At 39.6% G+C, this 22415-nt stretch overlaps 1 protein-coding gene across 1 annotated transcript in view; it reads left to right on the top strand.

Moving 5' to 3' along the window:
- LOC129561600 (UDP-glucuronosyltransferase 2C1-like) overlaps nt 1–958 on the top strand; it is a 39496-nt gene extending 38538 nt beyond the window's left edge. The window contains exon 6 of the mRNA XM_055434334.2: nt 653–958. Coding sequence (XP_055290309.2) covers nt 653–932 — 280 coding nt within the window. The 3' untranslated portion in view covers nt 933–958. The remainder of the gene's footprint in view (nt 1–652) is intronic.
- Nucleotides 959–22415: the final 21457 nt, after the last annotated feature.

The raw sequence follows: 22415 nt of genomic DNA, 5'->3' as shown, positions 1-22415 counted from the left end.
TATTGGGGACAGAGCTGGGGAAGAAGAGGTTGGGACAAACTGAGAAGAGTAGCTTTGACATAGCAGAGACTTACTGTCAGCCCCTGTTTCTTGCACAGAGGATCACATCAAGCTTCTTGTTTTCATCTGGAATGTCAGAGCCATGAAAATCTCAGACTGAAATCCTTCCTGCTGCTGTTGAAAACTAGCTTCTTTTAGCACTAATAACCCAAACTGAACCAGGGAGAGGGAAGAAGAGTACAGGAAGAGTTATTTTCTCATAGCTCTGCCTCTCAAATGCTGCTCTGTCACTATTATGTTCCCAGCACCACATTCAGCAAAAGAGATCAAAATTCTGTATTCTCAAGTTACATATTCTACATTCTTCTTTCTGAATCTTTAAAATTCTACTTCCAGTTAGAAGTTCTCCCCTACCTCCAACTATTATAGAGACTGTGAAATAGCCAACAAATTTCAGTTAATAAACTACCATATCTAGAAATATCTCAAGAGGGAAAAAATCTTTCATGTATATTCTGTGCTCTTGGTGATATCATTTATGACATAATATATTCATAATTATGTAATATACTTTTAGTAGTATATAACAATTTTAGGTATATCATGTCCTTAACAAAATTTTCAAGTGTCTGTCTATATATTCAATCCTTAGCTATAAAAAGAATGCTATGGAGTTATCAAGAATTCACCATGATACACCGGTGAAGCCCCTGAAACGAGCAGTCTTCTGGATTGAGTTTGTCATGCGTCACAAAGGAGCCAAACACCTTCGACCAGCCTTCCACGACCTCACCTGGTACCAGCACCACTCTTTGGATGTGATTGGCTTCCTGCTAGCTTGTGTGGCAACTATTATATTCCTGGTCACTAAATGTTGCCTGTTTTGTTACGGGAAGTTTGGTAAAATTTCAAAGAAGAAAAAGAGAGAGTAGTTTTTTGTTTTCGTTTTTTTTTAACAGTTGGACTAGAAACCTTGATGCAATCCATCTGAATTATCCCAAGCACTGATTTGAACAGATTCCTGCTCTCTTGGGTTCTTGTCCATTCCTCAACTTATCTAGTCACAGTTCAAACTCTCACTCCAAAAATGTGCCACATGATTTATCATTATGGTTTAAAAGAATCTCTTCTTTAAAAAGAGAGGATAAACAAATAAACACGTAAAAGTTGATACCATTAACGATGTAATAGTTTACTTCATTCATTGCTTTCAGTTCAATCAGTTGAGATGCTGTTTGAGGCCTTAAGAACATAACAAGTAATTCTATTTTCAATACTAACCGTATTGAATATTTCCTTAATATCTTACATGATTTTGGGTTCCATATTCTAAAGGAACTAGACAAGGAGTAATGTAGAGTACACGCTAGTCAGAACTTTCCTTCCAGTCAGGATGATCAGGAAACTCATAGGGTTTCTACTCATCTGTAAAGCACATTTTACACCATCAATTTTCTTTCATATCATACATTAGATGTTGTCCCTCTTGAAATACAAAGCTTTGTATTTGATTTGAAGATTGCCCTTCATTTGAATTTTAGTAATGATAATACTCATTTGATAATAATAATAATAGTACTTAATTTGTATTGTAACACTTCATAGCTTCAGAGAACTAGTGATTGTCATATATTAGCATGGTTGTTGGTATGATGGAGCAAAAGTAAATGACTGGAATTTAATACCTATCTTTTCAAAGTAACAATTTTTTAAATATTTATTTTAATTTATTTATCTTTCACTGTGCTATGACTTCATTGCTGCACACAGGTCTTCTCTAGGTGCATTAGCAGGGACTACTCTACTTGCAGTCTGTGGGCTTTTCATTGAGGTGGTTTCTTTTATTGCAGAGCACAGGCTCTAGGGTACGTGAGTGTCAGTAGTAGTAGCTTGTGGGCTCTAGAGTGGGAGTTCAGTAGTTTCACTGAACAGGCTTAGTTGCCTTGTGGCAGAGATTGAACTCTTGTCTCCTTCAGTGGCAGGTGGATTCTTAACTACTGGACCAACAGGCAAGTCCTAAACTAACTTAAAAAAATTTTTTTTTCCTATATTAATTTCTTGGGTGTTAGTTCTAAAAGGTCTTGTAGGTCTTCATAGAACTGTTCAACTTCGGCTTCTTCAGTGTTACTGGTTGGGGCATAGGCCTGGATTACTGTAATATTGAATGGTTTGCCTTGGAAACAAACAGCAATCATTCTCTCGTTTTTAAGATTGCATCCAAGTACTGCATTTTGAACTCTTTAGTTTACCATGATGGGTACTCCATTTCTTCTAAGGGATTCCTGCCCACAGTAGTAAATATAATGGTCATCTGAGTTAAATTCACCCATTCCAGTCCATTTTAGTTCACTGATTCCTAGGATGTCTATGTTCACTCTTGCCATCTCCTGTTTGACCACTTCCAATTTGCCTTGATTCATGGACATAACATTCCAGGTTCCTAGCAATATTGCTCTTTACAGCATCGGACCTTGCTTCTATCACCAGTCACATCCACAACTGGGTATTGGTTTTGGTTTGGCTCCATCCCTTCATTCCCTCTAGAGCCATTTCTCCACTGATCTCCAGTAGCATACTGGGCACCTACTGACCTGGGGAATTCCTCATTCAGTATCCTATCATTTTGCCCTTTGATACTGTTCATGGGGTTCTCAAGGCAAGTATACTGAAGTGGTTTGCCATTTCCTTCTTCAGTGGATCACATTCGGCTGTGGTCCATGTGATCAGATCGACTAGTTTCCTGTGATTATGATTTCAGCGTGTCTGCCCTCTGATGCCCCCTCGCAAGACCTACTGTCTTATTTGGGTTTCTCTTACCTTGGGTGTGGAATATCTCTTTCACAGCTGCTTCAGCAAAGCGCAGCCGCTGCACCTTACCTTGGATGAGGGGTATCTCCTCAAGGCTGCCCCTCCTGACCTTGAACATGGAGTAGCTCCTCTCGGCTCTCCTGTGCCCACGCAGCCACCGCCTATTGGACCTGGGGTAGCTCCTCGCGGCTTCCGGCCCTGGCCTCAGGCGTGGGGTAGCTCCTCTCTGTTGCACTTCTTTGCGTGGTCGGTTGCGCCAGGGCCGGCGTCTCTCACATCTGCACCGCCGGGGCTGGTGTCTCTCAAGAAACACCTGGAGTAACAGGCAAATTTGGCCTTGGAGCACGGAATGAAGAAGGGCAAAGGCTAATAGAGTTTTGTCAAGAGAATGCACTGGTCATAGCAAACACTCTCTTCAACAACACAAGAGAAGACTCTACACATGGACATCACCAGAAGGTCAACACCAAAATCAGATTGATTATATTCTTTGCAGCCAAAGATGGAGAAGCTGTATACAGTTAGCAAAAACAAGACCAGGAGCTGACTGTGGCTCAGATCATGAACTCCTTCTTGCCAAATTCAGACTTAAATTGAATAAAGTAAGGAAAACCACTGGACCATTCAGATATGACCTAAAACAAATCCCTTATGATTATACAGTGGAAGTTAGAAATAGATTTAAGGGACTAGATCTTATAGATAGAGTGCCTGATGAACTCTGGATGGAGGTTCGTGATATTGTACAGGAGACAGGGACCAAGACCATCCCCATGGAAAAGAAATGCAAAAATCAAAATGGTTGTCTGAGGAGGCCTTACAAATAGCTGTGAAAAGAAGAGAAGTGAAAAGCAAAGGAGAAAAGGAAAGATATAAGCATCTGAATGCAGAGTTCCAAAGAATAGCAAGGAGAGATAAGAAAGCCTTCCTCAGTGATCAATGCAAAGAAATAGAGGAAAACAACAGAATAGGAAAAACAAGAGATCTCTTCAAGAAAATTAGAGATTCCAAGGGAACATTTTATGAAAAGATGGGCTTGATAAAGGACATAAATGGTATGGAACTAACAGAAGCAGAAGATATTAAGAAGAGGTGGCAAGAATACACAGAAGAACTGTACAAAAAAGATCTTCACGACCAAGATAGTCACGATAATGAGATATCAATGACCTAGAGCCAAACATCTTGGAATGTGAAGTCAAGTGGGCCTTAGAAAGCATCACTAGGAACAAAGCTAGTGGAGGTGATGGAATTCCAGTTGAGCTATTTCAAATCTTGAAAGATGATGCTGTGAGAGTGCTGCACTCAATATGCCAGCAAATTTGGAAAACTCAGCAGTGGCCACAGGACTGGAAAAGGTCAGTCTTCATTCCAATCCCAAAGAAAGGCAATGCCAAAGAATGCTCAAACTACCGTACAATTGCACTCATCTCATATGCTAGTAGAGTCATGCTCAAAATTCTCCAAGCCAGGCTTCAGCAATATGTGAACCGTGAACTCCCAGATGTTCAAGCAGGTTTTAGAAAAGGCAGAGGCACCAGAGATCAAATTGCCAACATCCACTGGATCATGGAGAAAGCGAGAGAGTTCCAGAAGAGCATCTATTTCTGCTTCATTGACTATGCCAAAGCCTTTGACTGTGTGGATCACAATAAACTGTGGAAAATTCTGAAAGAGATGGGAATACCAGACCACCTGACCTGCCTCTTGAGAAACCTGTATGCAGGTCAGGAAGCAACAGTTAGAAGTGGACATGGAACAACAGAGTGGTTCCAAATAGGAAAAGGAGTACGTCAAGGCTGTATATTGTTGCCTTGCTTATTTAACTTATATGCAGAGTACAAAATGAGGAACGCTGGGCTGGAAGAAGCACAAGCTGGAATCAAGATTGCTGGGAGAAATATCAATAACCTCAGATATGCAGATGACACCACCCTTATGGCAGAAAGTGAAGAGGAACTCAAAAGCCTCTTTAGGAAAGTGAAAGAGGAGAGTGAAAAGGTTGGCTTGAGGCTCAACATTCAGAAAACAAAGATCATGGCATCTGGTCCCATCACTTCATGGGAAATAGATGGGGAAACAGTGGAAACAGTTTCAGACTTTATTTTTTTGGGCTCCAAAATTACTGTGGATGCTGATTGCAGCCATGAAATTAAAAGACGCTTACTCCTTGGTAGGAAAGTTATGACCAACCTAGGTAGAATTTTAAAAAGCAGAGACATTACTTTGCCAACAAAGGTCCGTCTAGTCAAGCCTATGGTTTTTCCCGTGGTCATGTATGGATTTGAGAGTTGGACTGTGAAGAAAGCTGATCTCCAAAGAATTGATGCGTTTGAACTTTGGTGTTGGAGAAGACTCTTGAGAGTCCCTTGCACTTCAAGGAGATCCAACCAGTCCATTCTAAAGGAGATCAATCCTGGGTGTTCATTGGAAGGACTGATGCTAAAGCTGAAACTGCAATACTTTGGCCACCTCATGCGACGAGTTGACTCACTGGAAAGACTCTGATACTGGGAAGGATTGGGGGCTGGAGGAGAAGGGGACGACAGAGAATGAGATGGCTGGATGGCATCACTGACTCTATGGACATGAATTTGAGTGAACTCTGGGAGTTGCTGATGGACAGGGAGGCCTAACGTGCTGTGATTCATGGGGTCGCAAAGAGTCGGACACGACTGAGTGACTGAACTGAACTGATATTAATTTTACTTAGAACAGATACATTTGGAGAGAAGAAGCAAACTTCTCAGAGTTACACTGCAGATTCATTGAGGAAAATGCATTTCTCAGAAATGCTGTTTGCTATGGGGAATGATTTATCCATCTAAAGAGAAACTCAGTGGGTTTTCTCATTTCTTCTTCCAGTTGCATCACTTCCCTTGGTCTTCACATAAGTGGTCCTTTGATCAGTATTACAAGCACAAGTACTTAGGCTTCTTACTAATAAGCATCTGCTGGAAATCTGCATTAATCTTGAAAACACAGTTTGAATTTTAATAAAAAGAGGTATCTCTTTTTTCAAAAAAAGGACCATTCCCTTTCTTCTCTAATCATACAGGATCAGTTTTGGGGCCTCTGAACAATGATTTTTAATTCTACCCAATTCTCCCCTTTAAAAAAGATGTCTCTAACATTCTTTTCTAAAAGTCTATCTCCAAAAAATTATTTCACATAATACATGGTTGGATGGCATCACCGACTCAATGGATATGAGTTTGAATGAACTCTGGGAGTTGGTGATGGGCAAGGAGACCTGGCATGCTGCAGTCCATGGGGTCACGAAGAGTCAGATGAGACTGAACTAAACTGAACTGATACCAACCAGATTTAGCAATGATTTACCATAGACTTTGATATTTATATACCAGGAAAAATAGACCTTAAATTACAATCTCAGAATAAATATTAGTTTATCAGATTAGTCTAAGAACATAAAAATATATTAGAACGAATATAGAATTAGCTTAAAGAAAGTCATGTATGACATTTGGACCCTGTGGACTGTAGCTTGCCAGGCTCCTCCATCCATGGAATTTTCCATGCAAGAATACTGAGGTGGATTGCCATTTCCTCCTCCAGGGGATCTTCCCAAAGAAGGGATCGAACCCAGGTCTCACGCATTGCAGGCAGACTCATTATTGTCTGAAGCACTAAGGAAGTAGGGCAAATATGAATGATTTGGGGCATTTTTCAATTTTACTACAGGAATAGTGGCACAAATAAGAACAAGTTAAACATAAGTTTATTCCTCAAAGGGGAATTAACTATTAAAAATACATCAGAAAATTATTTTTTCTTAATTTTATGAGTTTAAAATACTTATTATACTTTAAGATATAGAGTTTAAAAAACATACACACTAATGCTGCTTGTTTAAGACCTAATTCATGTAATCAAAGCAGTAATTTATCATAGTGTTAAAGCATTTTTTCTAACAGTAAGATAATGTCCTTTTCTATAATACTCTTTCTGTTCAGTTCAGTTCGGTTGTTCAGTCGTGTCTGACTCTTTGTGACCCTATGAATCACAGCATGCCAGGCCTCCCTGTCCATCACCAACTCCCGGAGTCTACACAAACCCATGTCCATTGAGTTGGTGATACCATCCAGCCATCTCATCCTCTGTCATCCCCTTCTCCTCCTGCCCCCAATCCTTCCCAGCATTAGGGTCTTTCCCAATGAGTCAACTCTTCATATGAGTTTGCCAAACTATTGAAGTTTCAGCTTCAACATCAGTCCTTCCAGTGAACACCTAGGACTGATCTCCCTTAGCATGGACTAGTTGGATCTCCTTGCAGTCCAAGGGACTCTCAAGAGTCTTCTCCAACACCACAGCTCAAAAGCATCAATTCTTTAGCTCTCAGCTTTCTTCACTGTCCCACTCTCACATCCATACATGACTACTGGAGAAACAATAGCCTTGACTAGAAGGATCTTTATTGGGAAAGTAATGTCTCTGCTTTTAAATATGGGGCCACCCAAGACGGATGGGTCATGGTGGAGAGGTCTGACAGATTGTGGTCCACTGGAGAAGTGAATGGTAAACCACTTTGGTATTCTTGCCTTGAGATCTCCATGAACAGTATGAAAAGGTAAAATGATAGGACACTGAAAGATGAACTCCCCAGGTCTGTAGGTGTCCAATATGCTACTGGAGATCAGTGGAGAAATAACTCCAGAAAGAATGAAGGGATGGAGCCAAAGCAAAAACAATTCCCAGTTGTGGATGTGCCTGGTGATAGCAGCAATGTCCAATGCTGTAAAGAGCAATATTGCATAGGAACCTGGAATGTTAGGTCCATGAATCAAGGCAAATTGGAAGTGGCCAAACAGGAGATGGCAAGAGTGAACGTCGACATTCTAGGAATCAGTGAACTGGATAGACTGGAATGGGTGAATTTAACTCATATGACCATTATATTTACTACTGTGGGCAGGAATCCCTTAGAAGAAATAGAGTAGCTATCATGGTCAACTAAAAAGGCTGAAATGCAGTACTTAGATGCAATCCCAAAAATGACAGATGATCTCTGTTCATTTCTAAGGCAAACCATTCAATATCATGGTAACCTCAGCCTATGCCCCAACCAGTAACGCTGAAGAAGCTAAAGATGAATGGTTCTATGAAGACCTACAAGACCTTTTGGAACTAACACCCCAAAAAGATGTCCTTTTCATTATAAGGGACTAGAATGCAAAAGTAGGAAGTCAGGAAACACCTGGAGTAACAGGCAAATTTGGCTTTGGAGTACAGAATGAAGCAGGGCAAAAGATAATAGAGTTTTGCACTGGTCATAGCAAATACCCTCATCCAACAACACAAGAAAAGACGCTACAAATGGACATCACCAGATTATCAACACTGAAAACAGATTGATTATATTCTTTGCAGCCAAAGATGGAGAAGCTCTATACAGTAAGCAAAAACAAGACCGGGAGCTGACTGTGGCTCAGATCATGAATTCCTTATTGTCAAATTTAGACTTAAATTGAAGAAAGTAGGGAAAACCACTAGACCATTCAGGTATGACCTAAAACAAATCCCTTATGATTATACAGTGGAAGTGAGAAATAGATTTAAGGGACTAGGTCTGATAGACAGTGCCTGATGAAATATGGACAGAGGTTAGTGACATTGTACAGGAGACAGGTATTAAGACAGTCCCCATGAAAAAAGAAATTCAAAAAAGCAAAATGGCTGTTTGAGGAGACCTTACAAAAAGCTGTGAAAAGAAGAGAAGCGAAAAGCAAAGGAGAAAAGGAAAGATATAAGCATCTGAATGCAGAGTTCCAAAGAATAGCAAGGAGAGATAAAAAAGCCTTCCTCAGTGATTGATGCAAAGAAATATAGGAAAACAACAGAATGGGAAAGACTAGAGATCTCTTCAAGAAAATTAGAGATACCAAGGGAACATTTAATGCAAAGATGGGCTCAATAAAGGACAGAAATGGTAAGGACCTAACAGAAGCAGAAGATATTAAGAAGAGGTGGCAAGAATACACAGAAGAACTGTACAAAAAGGATCTTCACGACCCAGATAATCACGACGGTGTGATCACTCACCTAGAGCCAGACATCCTGGAATGTGAAGTCAAGTGGGCCTTAGGAAGCATCACTATGAACAAAGCTAGTGGTGGTGATGGAATTCCAGTTGAGCTATTTCAAATCCTGAAAGATGATGCTGTGAAAGTGCTGCACTCAATATGCCAGCAAATTTGGAAAACTCAGCAGTGGCCATGGGACTGGAAAAAGTCAGTCTTCATTCCAATCCCAAAGAAAGGCAATGCCAAAAATGCTCAAACTACCACACAATTGCACTCATCTCACACACTAGTAAAGTCATGCTCAAAATTCTCCAAGCCAGGCTTCAGCAATATGTGTACTCCCAGATGTTCAAGCTGGTTTGAGAAAAAGCAGAGGCACCAGAGATCAAATTCCCAACATACTCTGAATCTTGGAAAAAGCAAGAGAGTTCCAGAAATAAGTCTATTTCTGCTTTATTGACTATGCCAAAGCCTTTGACTGTGTGGATCACAATAAACTGTGGAAAATTCTGAAAGAGATGGGAATACCAGACCACCTGACCTGCCTCTTGAGAAACCTGTATGCAGGTCAGGAAGCAACAGTTAGAACTGGATGTGGAACAACAGACTGGTTCCAAATAGGAAAAGGAGTACATCAAGGCTGTATATTGTCACCCTGCTTATTTAACTTATATGCAGAGTACATTATGAGAAAGTTGGGCTGGAAGAAGCACAAGCTGGAATCAGGATTGCCAGGAGAAATATCAATAACCTCAGATATGCAGATGACACAACTCTTATGGCAGAAAGTGAAGAAGAACTCAAGAGCCTCTTGATGAATGTGAAAGAGGAGAGTGGAAAGGTTGGCTTGAAGTTCAACATTCAGAAAACTAAGGTCATGGCATCTGGTCCCATCACTTCATGGGAAATAGATAGGGAAACAGTGAAAACAGTGTCAGACTTTATTTTTTGGGCTCCAAAATCACTGCAGATAGTGACTGTTGCCATGAAATTTAAAGACACTTACTCCTTGGAAGGAAAGTTATGATCAATAATACTCTTTAAAAACCATAATTGAATCTTTCACCATTTTATGCCAAAATCAAGATCTCTTGCATAATATAAAATTTGTTAACGTAAAGGAGCTTAAGTAATTCAAGATTTAGATACCTTGTTTCTGAATTTTCTGTTTATTCAAAGTAACTATTCTGATAAATAAGTGAATCTATTTTTATTTATTGAAACCGGAACTTCTCTTAAACACTAATATTTGTTATTTAAGTCATCTATACATCATTTCATTAAATAAACAATTTGCTAATTATTTTAAGTATGCAGAGGCTAAACCTTTGTAACATGCTTTATTTTTCCAGCTTAGTTTTAATAGGCAGTTTTATTTCCTGCATTTTGATGATCTTTGGCTTTCCTTGTCGGTTAGAATAACATGTTCTAAAATACTTTATATTTAAACTAGTTACATTTCATACATCTCTATGTTAGGAAATCCTGCTCAAATTTCTTCCATATCAAGACTTAATTTATGATGATAATTATAAATTATCAGATATATGCAAATATTTTGTACATATGTGCATATATATATATATGAACACAATGTCAAGTTCTAAGTGTCAAATAAAAAATGACCCATGAATTTCAGTGCTTTGATTTCTAAACGTGGCTGTCTTTCATGGTGAGGGAGGTATTTGTTTTGGCTATATTCAACATATTTTACCAAAAATAATGATTCACCTGTAATCCCAGATTTAACATTATCCATAAATTTATGAGGATATCAACTGTAATATTTTAAAAAGCAGTACAATTGGGGCTTAGAATAATATGCAGTCTATGAAGCAGAGAAATAGTTATGCAATTCACATTGGATTGCCACCGATCTTTTGTTTCCTAATTTTGCTTCCTCCCTAGGTTCTTTGCTTCTGAATTCCACTCCATTTCTGCTAATGTTCTAGATTCTGGCCTGAAACTTGGCTGAGTAGACTGAGATCCTAAAATCACATTCTCAGTTCCTGCCATTTATTTCCCTGAGAGATGTCCTTTTTATACCCTTAGATACAATTCCCTTGTATATAATATCAGCAAAGCATATGACATGATTAAGTACCTTTCTCCCTTATCATACTTTTAAAACTCCACATTCAGAAAACTAAGATCATAGCATTTGATCCCATCACTTCACGACAAATAGATGGGGAAACAACGGAAACAGTGACATATTTTATTTTGGGGGGCTCCAAAATCACTGAAGATGGTGACTGCAGCCATGAAATTAAAAGACGCTTGCTCCTTGGAAGAAAAGTTATGACCAACCTAGACAGCATATGCAAAAGCAGTGACATTACTTTACCAACAAAGGTCCATCTAGTCAAAACTGTGATTTTTCCAGTAGTCATGTATGGATGTGAGAGTTGGACTATAAAGAAGGCTGAGTGCTTTTGAACTGTGGTGTTGGAGAAGACTCTTGAGAGTCCCTTGGACAGCAAGGAGATCCAACCAGTCCTTCCTAACGGAAATCAGTCCTGAACATTCATCTGAAGGACTGATGCTGAAGCTGAAACTCCAATACTTTGTCCACCTGATGCAAAGAGCTGACTCATTTGAAAATACCCTGATGTTGGGCAAGATTGAAGATGGGAGGAGAAGAGGATGACAGAGGATGAGATAGTTGGATGGCATCACTGACTTGCTGGACATGAGTTGGAGTTTTTTCTGGGAGTTGGTGATGGAAAGGGAAGCCTGCATTCCAGGGGGTCGCAAAGAATTGGAAATGACTGAGTGGTTGAACTGAACTGGTTCTAACAGGGTTAGCTGATATATCAAAGTGGCTATGATTTGCATTTCTGTGAGGGTTTGAAATATATTTCAATTTTTTTGTTGGGCATATGTATGTTTTATTTGGAAAAATTATTCAATATGTCTGCTGCTGCTGCTGCTGCTGCTAAGTCACTTCAGTCATTTCCGACTCTGTGTGACCCCATAGACGGCAGCCCACCAGGCTCCCCCGTCCCGGGGATTCTCCAGGCAAGAACACTGGAGTGGGTTGACATTTCCTTCAATGTGTGAAAATGAAAAGTGAAAGTGAATTCGCTCAGTCGTGTCAGACCCTTAGCGACCCCACGGACTGCAGCCTACCAGGCTCCTCCATCCATGGGATTTTCAATATGTCTGGTTAGTTTTAAATCAGATTCAGTCAGTTCAGTTCAGTCGCTCAGTCGTGTCTGACTCTCCGCGACCCCATGAATCACAGCACGCCAGGCCTCCCTGTCCATCACGAACTCCCAGAGTTCACTCAAACTCATGTCCACAGAGTTGGTGATGCCATCCAGCCTTCTCATTCTCGGTCGACCCCTTCTCCTCCCGCCCCCAACCTTTCCCAGCATCAGCGTCTTTTCCAGTGAGTCAACTCGTCTCATGAGGTGGCCAAAGTATTGCAGTTTCAGCTTTAGCATCAGTCCTTCCAATGAACACCCAGGATCGATCTCCCTTAGAGTGGACTGGTTGGATCTCCTTGAGGTACAAGGGACTCTCAAGAGTCTTCTCCAACACCACAGTTCAAAAGCATCAATTCTTCGGCGATCAGCTTTTTCACAGTCCAACTCTCACATCCATACAAGACCACGGGAAAAACCATAGCCTTGACTAGACGGACCTTGGTTGGCAAAGTAATATCTCTGCTTTTTAATATACTATCAAGGTTGGTCATAACTTTCCTTCCAAGGAGTAAGCATCTTTTAATTTCATGGCTGCAATCAGCATCCGCAGTGATTTTGGAGCCCAAAAAAATAAAGTCTGACACTGTTTCCACTGTTTTTCCATCGATTTCCCATGAATTGATGGGACCAGATGCCATGATCTTTGTTTTCTGAATGTTGAGCTTCAAGCCAACGTTTTCACTCTCCTCTTTCATTTTCATCGAGAGGCTTTTGAGTTCCTCTTCACTTTCTGCCATAAGGGTAGTGTCATCAGCATATCTGAGGTTATTGATATTTCTCCCAGCAATCTTGATTCCAGCTTGTGCTTCTTCCAGCCCAGCGTTCCTCATTTTGTACTCTGCATATAAGTTAAATAAGCAAGGCAACAATATACTGCCTGACGTACTCCTTTTCCTATTTGGAACCAGTCGGTTGTTCCATGTCCAGTTCTGACTGTTGCTTCCTGACCTGCATACAGGTTTCTCAAGAGGCAGGACAGGTGGTCTGGGATTCCCATCTCTTTCAGAATGTTCCACAGTTTATTGTGATCCACACAGTCAAAGGCTTTGGCATAGTCAATGAAGCAGAAATAGATGCTCTTCTGGAACTCTCTCGCTTTCTCCATGATCCAGCGGATGTTGGTAATTTGATCTCTGGTGCCTCTGCCTTTTCTAAAACCTACTTGAACATCTGGGAGTTCACGGTTCACATATTGCTGAAGCCTGGCTTGGAGAATTTTGAGCATGACTTTACTAGGGTGTGAGATGAGTGCAATTGTGCGGTAGTTTGAGCATTCTTTGGCATTGCCTTCCTTTGGGATTGGAATGAAGACTGATCTTTTCCAGTCCTGTGGCCACTGCTGAGTTCTCCAAATTTGCTGGCATATTGAGTGCAGCACTTTCACAGCATCATCTTTCAAGATTTGAAATAGCTCAACTGGAATTCCATCACCACCACTAGCTTTGTTCATAGTGATGCTTTCTAAGGCCCACTTGACTTCACATTCCAAGATGTCTGGCTCTAGGTCAGTGATCTCGTTATCGTGACTATCTTGATCGTGAAGATCTTTTTTGTACAGTTCTTCTGTGTATTCTTGCCACCTCTTAATATCTTCTGCCTCTGTTAGGTACTATTAATTGTATGAGTTATTTTAAAATTAAATTTTATTGGAGTATAGTTGATTTACAATGTTATGTTAATTTCTGCTGTCATTGTTGTTTAGTTGCTCAGTCATGTCTGACTCTTTGCGACCCAATGAACTGTAGCTTGCCAGGCTCCTTTGTCCTTGGAATTCTCCAGGCAAGAATACTAGTGTGGGTTGCCATGTCCTTCTCCTGGTGATTATCCCAATTCAGGAACTGAAACTTTGTCTCCTGCTTGGCAAGCGGATTCTCTACCACTGAGCCACCTTTTCTGTGGTAAGCAAAGTAAATTGGGAGATTGGGTTTGACATATGAGTTTTTTATATTTTGGGGATATTAATGCTTTATCAGGTATGTGGTTTGCTGATATCATCTGTCAGTTGCCTTTTCTTTCTTTCTTTTTTGCTGTGCAGAACTTATTATTTTGACGTTGTCCCAATTGTTTACTTTTGTTCTTACTGCTGTGCTTTTGGGGTCAATCCGAAAAACTGTTGCCACGACCAATATCAAGGAACATATTCCCTATTTATTCTTCTAGGAATGTTTTAGGTTTTTGTTTTTATGTCTACTTCTTTATCTATTTCATGATAAGTTTGTGAGTGGTATTTGATAGAGGTCCACTTTCATTCTTCTGGACATGGTAATATGGTTTTCCTACATTGTATATTGAAAGGATTATCCATTCTCTATCTATTGTTATTGGACCTCATGTTGAATATTAGTTGTCCATATTTCTTACAGTTTTTTTTTTAACTCTCAACTCGGTTCCAGTGGTCTTTGCCCATATTTTATGCCACTGTCATTTCAGTTAATTATTGCTATTTCTTTGTAACATAATTTGAAATCAGGAAGTGTAATATCTTCAGCTTTGTCTTTCTTTTGGCGATTGTTTTGGTGATTCAGGGTGTTTTGTGGCTCCATACAAATATTAGGAGTGTTTTTCCTATTTTTGTGAAGATGCCTTGAAAATATTACATTACCTGTATTAAATAGTAGTAGCAGTGTTAGTTGCAGTGTTAGTGTAGTGTTAGTTGCTTAGTCATGTCCAACTCTTTGTGACCCCACGGATGACCTCCCAATGTCTCTCCCACATTGATTTCTCCCACTTGTGGTGGATTTATTTAGGTTGTGTATCTCCTTTTGATCCCACAATACCAGCCCCATGTTGAGAGTTTCCCATTTGTCTTCTCAAGTTGTGTCTGACTCTGTGCGACCCCATAGATGGCAGCCCACCAGGCTCCCCTGTCCCTGGGATTCTCCAGGCAAGAACACTGGAGTGGGTTGCCATTTCCATCTCCAATGCATGAGAGTGAAAAGTGAAAGTGAAGTCGCTCAGTCGTGTCTGACTCTTAGCGACCCCATGGACTGCAACCCACCAGGCTCCTCCTTCCATGGGATTTTCCAGGCAAGAGTACTGGAGTGGGGTGCCATTGCCTTCTCCTCTCAAGTATAGAGTCCTGAAATGTTCAAGGTTGTGAGTATTCTCCCAATACTACAGATATGGGTCAAAGTTCTGCATTTACTAACTCTTGCTATCCATGGCAGTGCACAGAGGAGATGGTTCTATGGGTCAGGGAGGAGAAGTGGAGTGGTATGGGTGAGACAGATGAAGCACTGGGAAAGCCTGTGGCCACTCAGAATGGTCTGCAGATGAGGTGTCCAAGGAGATGGTGGGAAGTCCACCTGATGGAGTCTGCAAATTGTTTAGTAGGAAGAACCACAAAGTGGTTATCAGCATTGCTTTCAGACGTTCTAAGACCCAGCAATGATCCCAGCTTCCTGTAACCCTTTAGCTTTGCAGATTACTCAGTAATCTTGGCGAGCTAAAAAAAAAAATAAAAGACATTCCTTATTGCTGGAACACCATGCACTGACTCATACAATATCACTTTCCCCATGTGGGAGAAATTACATTTTACATGGATCTTTTGTCACACTGAACCATAATAATTGGGGAAGAAGTGACACAAAAAGCAAAACTGTTCGTCTTATCCTCTTCAATGCATACATTCTTGGGATTATTTGCTCCCATGTTGGGCTGAAACTTCTCCATTGGGCTTTCAGATTCCCAGAAAGTTATGCTCATCCTGAGGTAACTACCAAAATCATTGATCTGTGGGGATGACAGTAGAGCTCTCCTATTCTGCAGTCTTGCTGAAGTCATTCCAGAGAAGAAATTCTTACCATGAAAACCTCAAAGAAAGCTGATATCAATGGAGAAGGAATGTGAAACAACATAAGTTTGGAAATCAAGTCAGCATTTTGTGGGCCATTTCAGAGAGCATAAATTTTAATATCTATACAAGACATATTTATTAAAACACTTGACTCAAGTAAGATAATGTGTGAAAGAGAATTAAAAAAAAAAAAAGATCAGTGAAGTTTCTCAAGCTTCCCAGGTGACTCAGTGGTAAAGAATTTGCCTGCTAAGCAGGAGATTCAGTAGACGCTGGTTTGATCCTGGGTCAAGAAGATCCTCTGGGGGAGGAAATGGCAACCCATTCTAGTATTCTTGTTGGAATAACCCCATGGATAGAGGAATCTTGCAGGCTACAGTCTATGGGGTCCCAGAGAGTCAGACACAACTAAAATTGCAGCAAAATTTCTCTATGGAATATGAGTTGCATGTGTGCAGAATTTGAAGCAGTGAGACCATAAGGGTTCTGTAGTAATTCCAGATTAGATATATAAATGACCATAACGGTGAAGTCAACAAATGTAAATAGATTGATTTATAATTTTGGAGTAGAATGTGTAGAAATAGTAAACAATTGGATGATTACACAATTATATTTTTGTTAAGAAACAATTATTTTTATGACAATGTTATCATTATATATTCTTATTGTTTAATTGCTTGAGGAAAATAAACTTTTTAAGCAAATGTCCCTAAATATCACTGGATTCATTTCTACAGAGTGTAGTGAATTCAAGTTGCAAAAATTCAAGCAAAAAAAAAATGAAATTTTATATTATAAAAATTATTTTAGAACAAGAAGGCAAAGATAATACAATTAGATTTGCTGGATAGAAGGATAATATTATCAAGTTATGTTCTTCATGACTTCCTTTCTTCACTCTATTAATAAAGTATCTCTTCTCATTATAACATTAGTCTGATGAGAACCAGAGCTTGAACTCTTATCTGCACTAACAGTGAAAAGATATATTTCTCTGTTTCTCTTAAAGAAAGATGTGATTTATCAGGAAGAGTACTGAATTCAGCATTAGAACATTTGGATCTAAATCTCTCTGCCTTAATATCTCAAAGTATGCGTAGTCACTCCATCCGGCAGTAATGGCCTCATTCTTATCTGAATATTTAGCACATTTATCAGTAAGAAAAACACTACAGAGACTATCCTGTTGAAACAAACATTCAAATAAAATCAGAGAAAAATATCCAATATATATATAAAAAAAGCTCAGTTCAGTTCAGTTGCTCAGCTGTGTCCGACTCTTGGTGACCCCATGGAGCAGCACGCCAAGCTTCCCTGTCCATCACCAACTCCCAGAGCTTGATCAAACTCATGTCCAGCGAGTTGGGGATGCCATCCAATCATCTCATCCTTTGTCATCCCCTTCTCCCCTCGCCTTCAGTCTTTCCCAGCATCAGGGTCTTTTCCAAGGAGTCAGTTCTTTGCATCAGGTAGCCAAAGTACTGGAGTTTCAACTTCAGCATCAGTCCTTTCAATGAACATACAGGACTGATTTCCTTTAGGATGGACTGGTTGGATCTCCTTTCAGTCCAAGGGACTCTCAAGAGTCTTTTCCAACACCACAGTTCAAAAGCATCAGTTCTTCAGTACTCAGCCTTCTTTATAGTACAACTCTCACATCCATACATGACTATTGGAAAAACCATAGCTTTGATAAGACGGACTTTTGTTGTCTAAAGTAATGTTGACCAAAGTAATGTCTCTGCTTTTTAATATGCTGTCTAGGTTGGTCATAGCTTTTCTTCCAAGGAGAAAGTGTCTTTTAATTTCATGGCAGCAGTCACCATCTTCAGTGATTTTGGAGCCCCCCAAAATAAAGTCTCTTCTTGTTTCCATTATTTCCCCATCTATTTGCCATTTATTTATTTATTTGCAAAAATCTAGTCTATATTGAATATACATGAGATGATGATGGATTTTCTTAACATTATTTAGAAATTATTATGAATCTATGTTTAACTTCACATGCCCTTTTTTGATATCAACTAAAGACTCATTGGAAAAGACCCCTATGCTGGGAAAGATTGAGGGCAGGAGGAGAAGGGGACGACAGAGGATGAGATGGTTGGATGTCACCATCGACTCAATGGACATGGATTTGGGTGGACTCTGGGAATTGGTGATGGACAGGGAGGCCTAGCATGCTGCGGTTCATGGGTTCACAAAGAGTTGGACATGACTGAGAGACTGAACTGAACTTAAATGAAAATAGGTTTGGAAACTCTCATTCTGAGGGATTTCTTTGTAACTCATTTTATTGCCTTTATTGATATTTTTATTTCCATCGAAGCAGTTGCATTTCCTTTTCATCTTTAATGCAAAGTACACAACTCAAAGTTTAGTCCAACCTTCTATAAATTGACTGTGAAGCTCAGAGAGACCTTTGGATTGTGAGTTTCACACACTTGGTTTAAACTCAGATTTAGCTTGAGCACAGTTAATGTCATGAAAACTGCGAAAGCCTTCTGTGTCCTTTTCATGCTACATTTATCATTCTTTGACCCAAGGAAAGGCTACTGGGAAGGTACTTGTATGGCCTGTGAATTTTAGTCACTGGATTAATTTAAAAGTTATTCTGGATGAACTCTGTTTTCATGAGCATGAGATAACCATCCTGGCACCTTCAACAAGTTTTCTGTTTGATCACCCAAGATTCCCTTTAATGTGGAGATTCTTCAACTTCCAATAAGTAAAGAAAGTTTCATGGAAGAATTCAGTGCTGGTCTCTACACACTTTCTTTTGAACTGCCAAAACTTTCATGATGGGACAGGCAAGTAAAGCTGATAAAAATGATCAAATTTGTTTAGCAACAGCAAAAAGAGTATGTGATAAGTGCTGTCACAAAGAAGGAGTTACTCAGCAGGCTACAGACAGCTAAGTTTGATATCTGTATTGCTGACCCTTTAAGCCTTTATGGAGAATCAGTGGCTGAACTCATTAATATTCCATTTGTATATTCTTTGCAGTTTTCCTAAGAAAAAGTCATTGAGAGATTGTGTGTTGGGCTTCTCATGCTTTCTTCTTATATTCCTGGTGTCACATCAAGACTGACAGTATGACTTTTATACAGAGGCTGGACAACTGGTTATTGTATACCATGAGTGATGTGATAACTGCACATTATTCATTTCCAGAATGGGATGAGTATTACAGCAAGGTTTAAGTAAGAGAAATTTGCATTCAATAATAATTCTTATTTCATATGTATAATGTGAGTGTCTATCTGACTGTATGAAATCTTTGAAAAGTTTTCTTTTAAGTGAGATACGAGATTCTGTTGCTTAAGTGTTTTGAGTAAAAATAACTTTTTCTTTAATTTTTCCGTTTTTAAGCTTTTTGTTTTTTGTCTTGTTTCAGATAATTGTGTATTGAAAATAGGTATCACAGAAGAAATATTCTTTTTATTTCTCCATATAGCCTGTTTAATGTTACTAATTTTTTCAGAGTATCTGGAAAACTCAAATCTGACAGTGTAAGTTCCATAACTCTAGACTATTTCTCTCTTTTTTACTTCTCTTTTTATATACTCTGTTTTCTTTCTGATTACTCTTCTCTTTTTTCAAGCTTTCTATTTGCATCCTATCAGCACATGGTTGGCTGATTCCTGGGCTTGGAATGTGGTGAGCATGAAACTGGAAAAGAAATATATAAATTTTGGTTTCTCTACTCTTGTCTCCCAAAGGAGATACATGAAAGATTTTTTTCTAAAGGACCATGTTTCTAGACATTTAAACTTATCTCATTGTCATCCTGTTGTTATTGTTCTGCTCATAACTACATTAGAAGTCAATTAGTGAGCTTTGACTCCAACAAAAAGATTTTCTCTATTTCAGTAAGTCTGTGTGCCCCTTTGTTTTTCATTTTTCATAATTGATCTTTTAAAAGCAGCATTTATTTAATTTATTTAATTGTGCAAAGGATGATTTTGCACAATATACTAATTATCTTAGAGGAGGCAGTACCCTACTTGCATTATTTAGTTATATTTTTAAAAAATATAATTAACATATAATATTGTATTAGTTTCAGGCACAGATGAAGAAATTAACCAATAGTTAGTTGACTCACTGGAAAAGACTCTGATGCTGGGAGGGATTGGGGGCAGGAGGAGAAGGGGACAACAGAGAATGAGATGGCTGGATGGCATCACTGACTCGATGGACATGCGTTTGAGTGAACTCCGGGAGTTGGTGATGGACAGGGAGGCCTGGCATGCTGTGATTCATGGGGTCACAAAGAGTTGGACATGACTGAGCGACTGAACTGAACTGAACAGAAAGGAACTACACAAGGAGTTGTGCAGAGCACACTAGTCAGAGCTTCCCTTCTAATCAAGAAGATCAGGAAACTGTTAGGGTGTCTGGGTTTGTTTAGTGGCTCAGTCATGTCTAACTCTTTGGGACCCCATGGACTGTAGCCTGCCAAGTTCATGGAATTCTCCAGGCAAGATTACTGGAGTGGCTAGCCATTCCCTACTCAAGGGGATCATCTCTACTCAGGGATCAAACCTGGGTCTCCTGCATTGCAGGCAGATTGTTTACCATCTGAGCCACCAGATGCCATAAAGTATATTTTACACTATCAATTTCTTTTCACATAACACATCAGACTTTGTCCCTCTTGTAATACAAAGCACTAATTTTTGTCTTTGATTTAAAGATTGCCTTTCATTTAGATACTAATAATGATAGTACTTAATTTGTATTGCAAAACTTTATGTTTTCCGAGAGCTAGTTGACTCTCTTATGTTAGCACAGTTGCTGCCTTGATGCAGCAAAAGTAAATGACTGGAATTTAATAACTACTCTTAAAAAAGCTTAATTAAAAAAATCTGCTCTACATTAATTTTGCTTACAATTAACACATTCAGAAAAAACAAATTTCTTAGAGCCACACTGCAGATTTTTGGAGGAAAATGCATTTCTCTGAAAACTATTTGCCATGGGAATAATTTCTCCATCTAATCAGAAATGATTTTATATTTCTTCCTTTTCTTTAATCCCATCACTTCCCCTGGTCTTCCCATAAACTGCACTGTGATCCTTATACCAGGCACAAGTACTAGGCTTCTTATTAACTAGTGTCATCCTGACATCTGCAGTAAACATGAAAAGACATGTTAAATTTTAATAAAAAGATATATCTCAAAAAAAAATCATCTAAGTCCTTCTTCTCTTACCATACAAGGTCAATTTTAGGGAGTTCTGACAATGATTTTGTTTTGAAATTCCACCAAGTTCTCCATTTAAAAAATTATCTTTCTTTAATTTCCAAAAAGACTATCTTCAGCCAATAATTTGCTAATGAGGTAAAAAATTATTCAATGTAATATATATTAACTGTTAGTTGCTCAGTAGTGTCCAACTCTTTGCAACCCCATGGACTGTGGCCTGCCAAGCCCCTCTGTCTGTGAGGTCTCCAGACAAGAATACTGGAGTGGATTGCTATTCCCTTCTCCAATATTAACCAGTGAAGTTTCAGTGAAAGTCACTCAGTTGTGTCTGATTCTTTTTGACCCCATAGACTAAACAGTCCATGGAATTTTCCAGGCCAGAATACTGGAGTGGATATCCATTCTCTTCTCCAGGGGTTCTGCCCAACCCAGGGATCAAACCCAGGGCTGCACTGCAGGCAGATTCTTTACCATCTGAGCCACCAGTGACACCCAGTCAGTCAGTTCAGTCGCTCAGTCGTGTCTGATTCTTTCCAACCCCATGAATCACAGCACACCAGGTTTCCTTGTCCATCACCAACTCCCGGAGTTCACTCAAACTCATGTCCATTGAGTCAGTGACACCATCCAGCCATCTCATTCTCTGTTGTCCCCTTCTCCTCCTGCCACCAATCCCTCCCAGCATCAGGGTCGTTTCCAGTTAGTCAACTATTTGCATGAGGTGGCCAAAGTATTGGAGTTTCAGCTTTAGCATCCAGTCCTTCTAGTGAACACCCAGGATTGATTTCCTTTAGAATGGACTGGTTGGATCTCCTTGCAGTCCAAGGGACTCTCAAGAGTCTTCTCCAGCACCACAGTTCAAAAGCATCAATTCTTCGGCGATCAGCTTTCTTCACAGTCCAACTCTCACATCCATACATGACCACGGGAAAAACCATAGCCTTGACTAGACCGACCTTTGTTGGCAAAGTAATGTCTCTGCTTTTTAATATGCTATCTAGGTTGGTCATAACTTTCCTTCCAAGGAGTAAGCGTCTTTTAATTTCATGGCTGCAATCAGCATCTGCAGTGATTTTGGAGCCCAAAAAAATAAACTCTGACACTGTTTCTACTGTTTCTCCATCTATTTCCCATGAAGTGATGGGACTAGATGCCATGATCTTTGTTTTCTGAATGTTGAGCTTCAAGCTCTTTTCACTCTCCTCTTTCACTTTCATCAAGAGGCTTTTGAGTTCCTCTTCACATTCTGCCAGAAGGGTGGTGTCATCTGCATATCTGAGGTTATTGATGTTTCTTCCGGCAATCTTGATTCCAACTTGTGCTTCTTCCAGCCCAG

Source organism: Moschus berezovskii, chromosome 5, assembly GCF_049115385.1.
Source record: "Moschus berezovskii isolate FMDL1 chromosome 5, NW_MosBer_1.0, whole genome shotgun sequence".
In the NCBI taxonomy this organism is placed as follows: domain Eukaryota; kingdom Metazoa; phylum Chordata; class Mammalia; order Artiodactyla; family Moschidae; genus Moschus; species Moschus berezovskii.
Note: the sequence above shows the minus strand (reverse complement) of the source record. Positions and strands in the feature narration are given on the sequence as shown.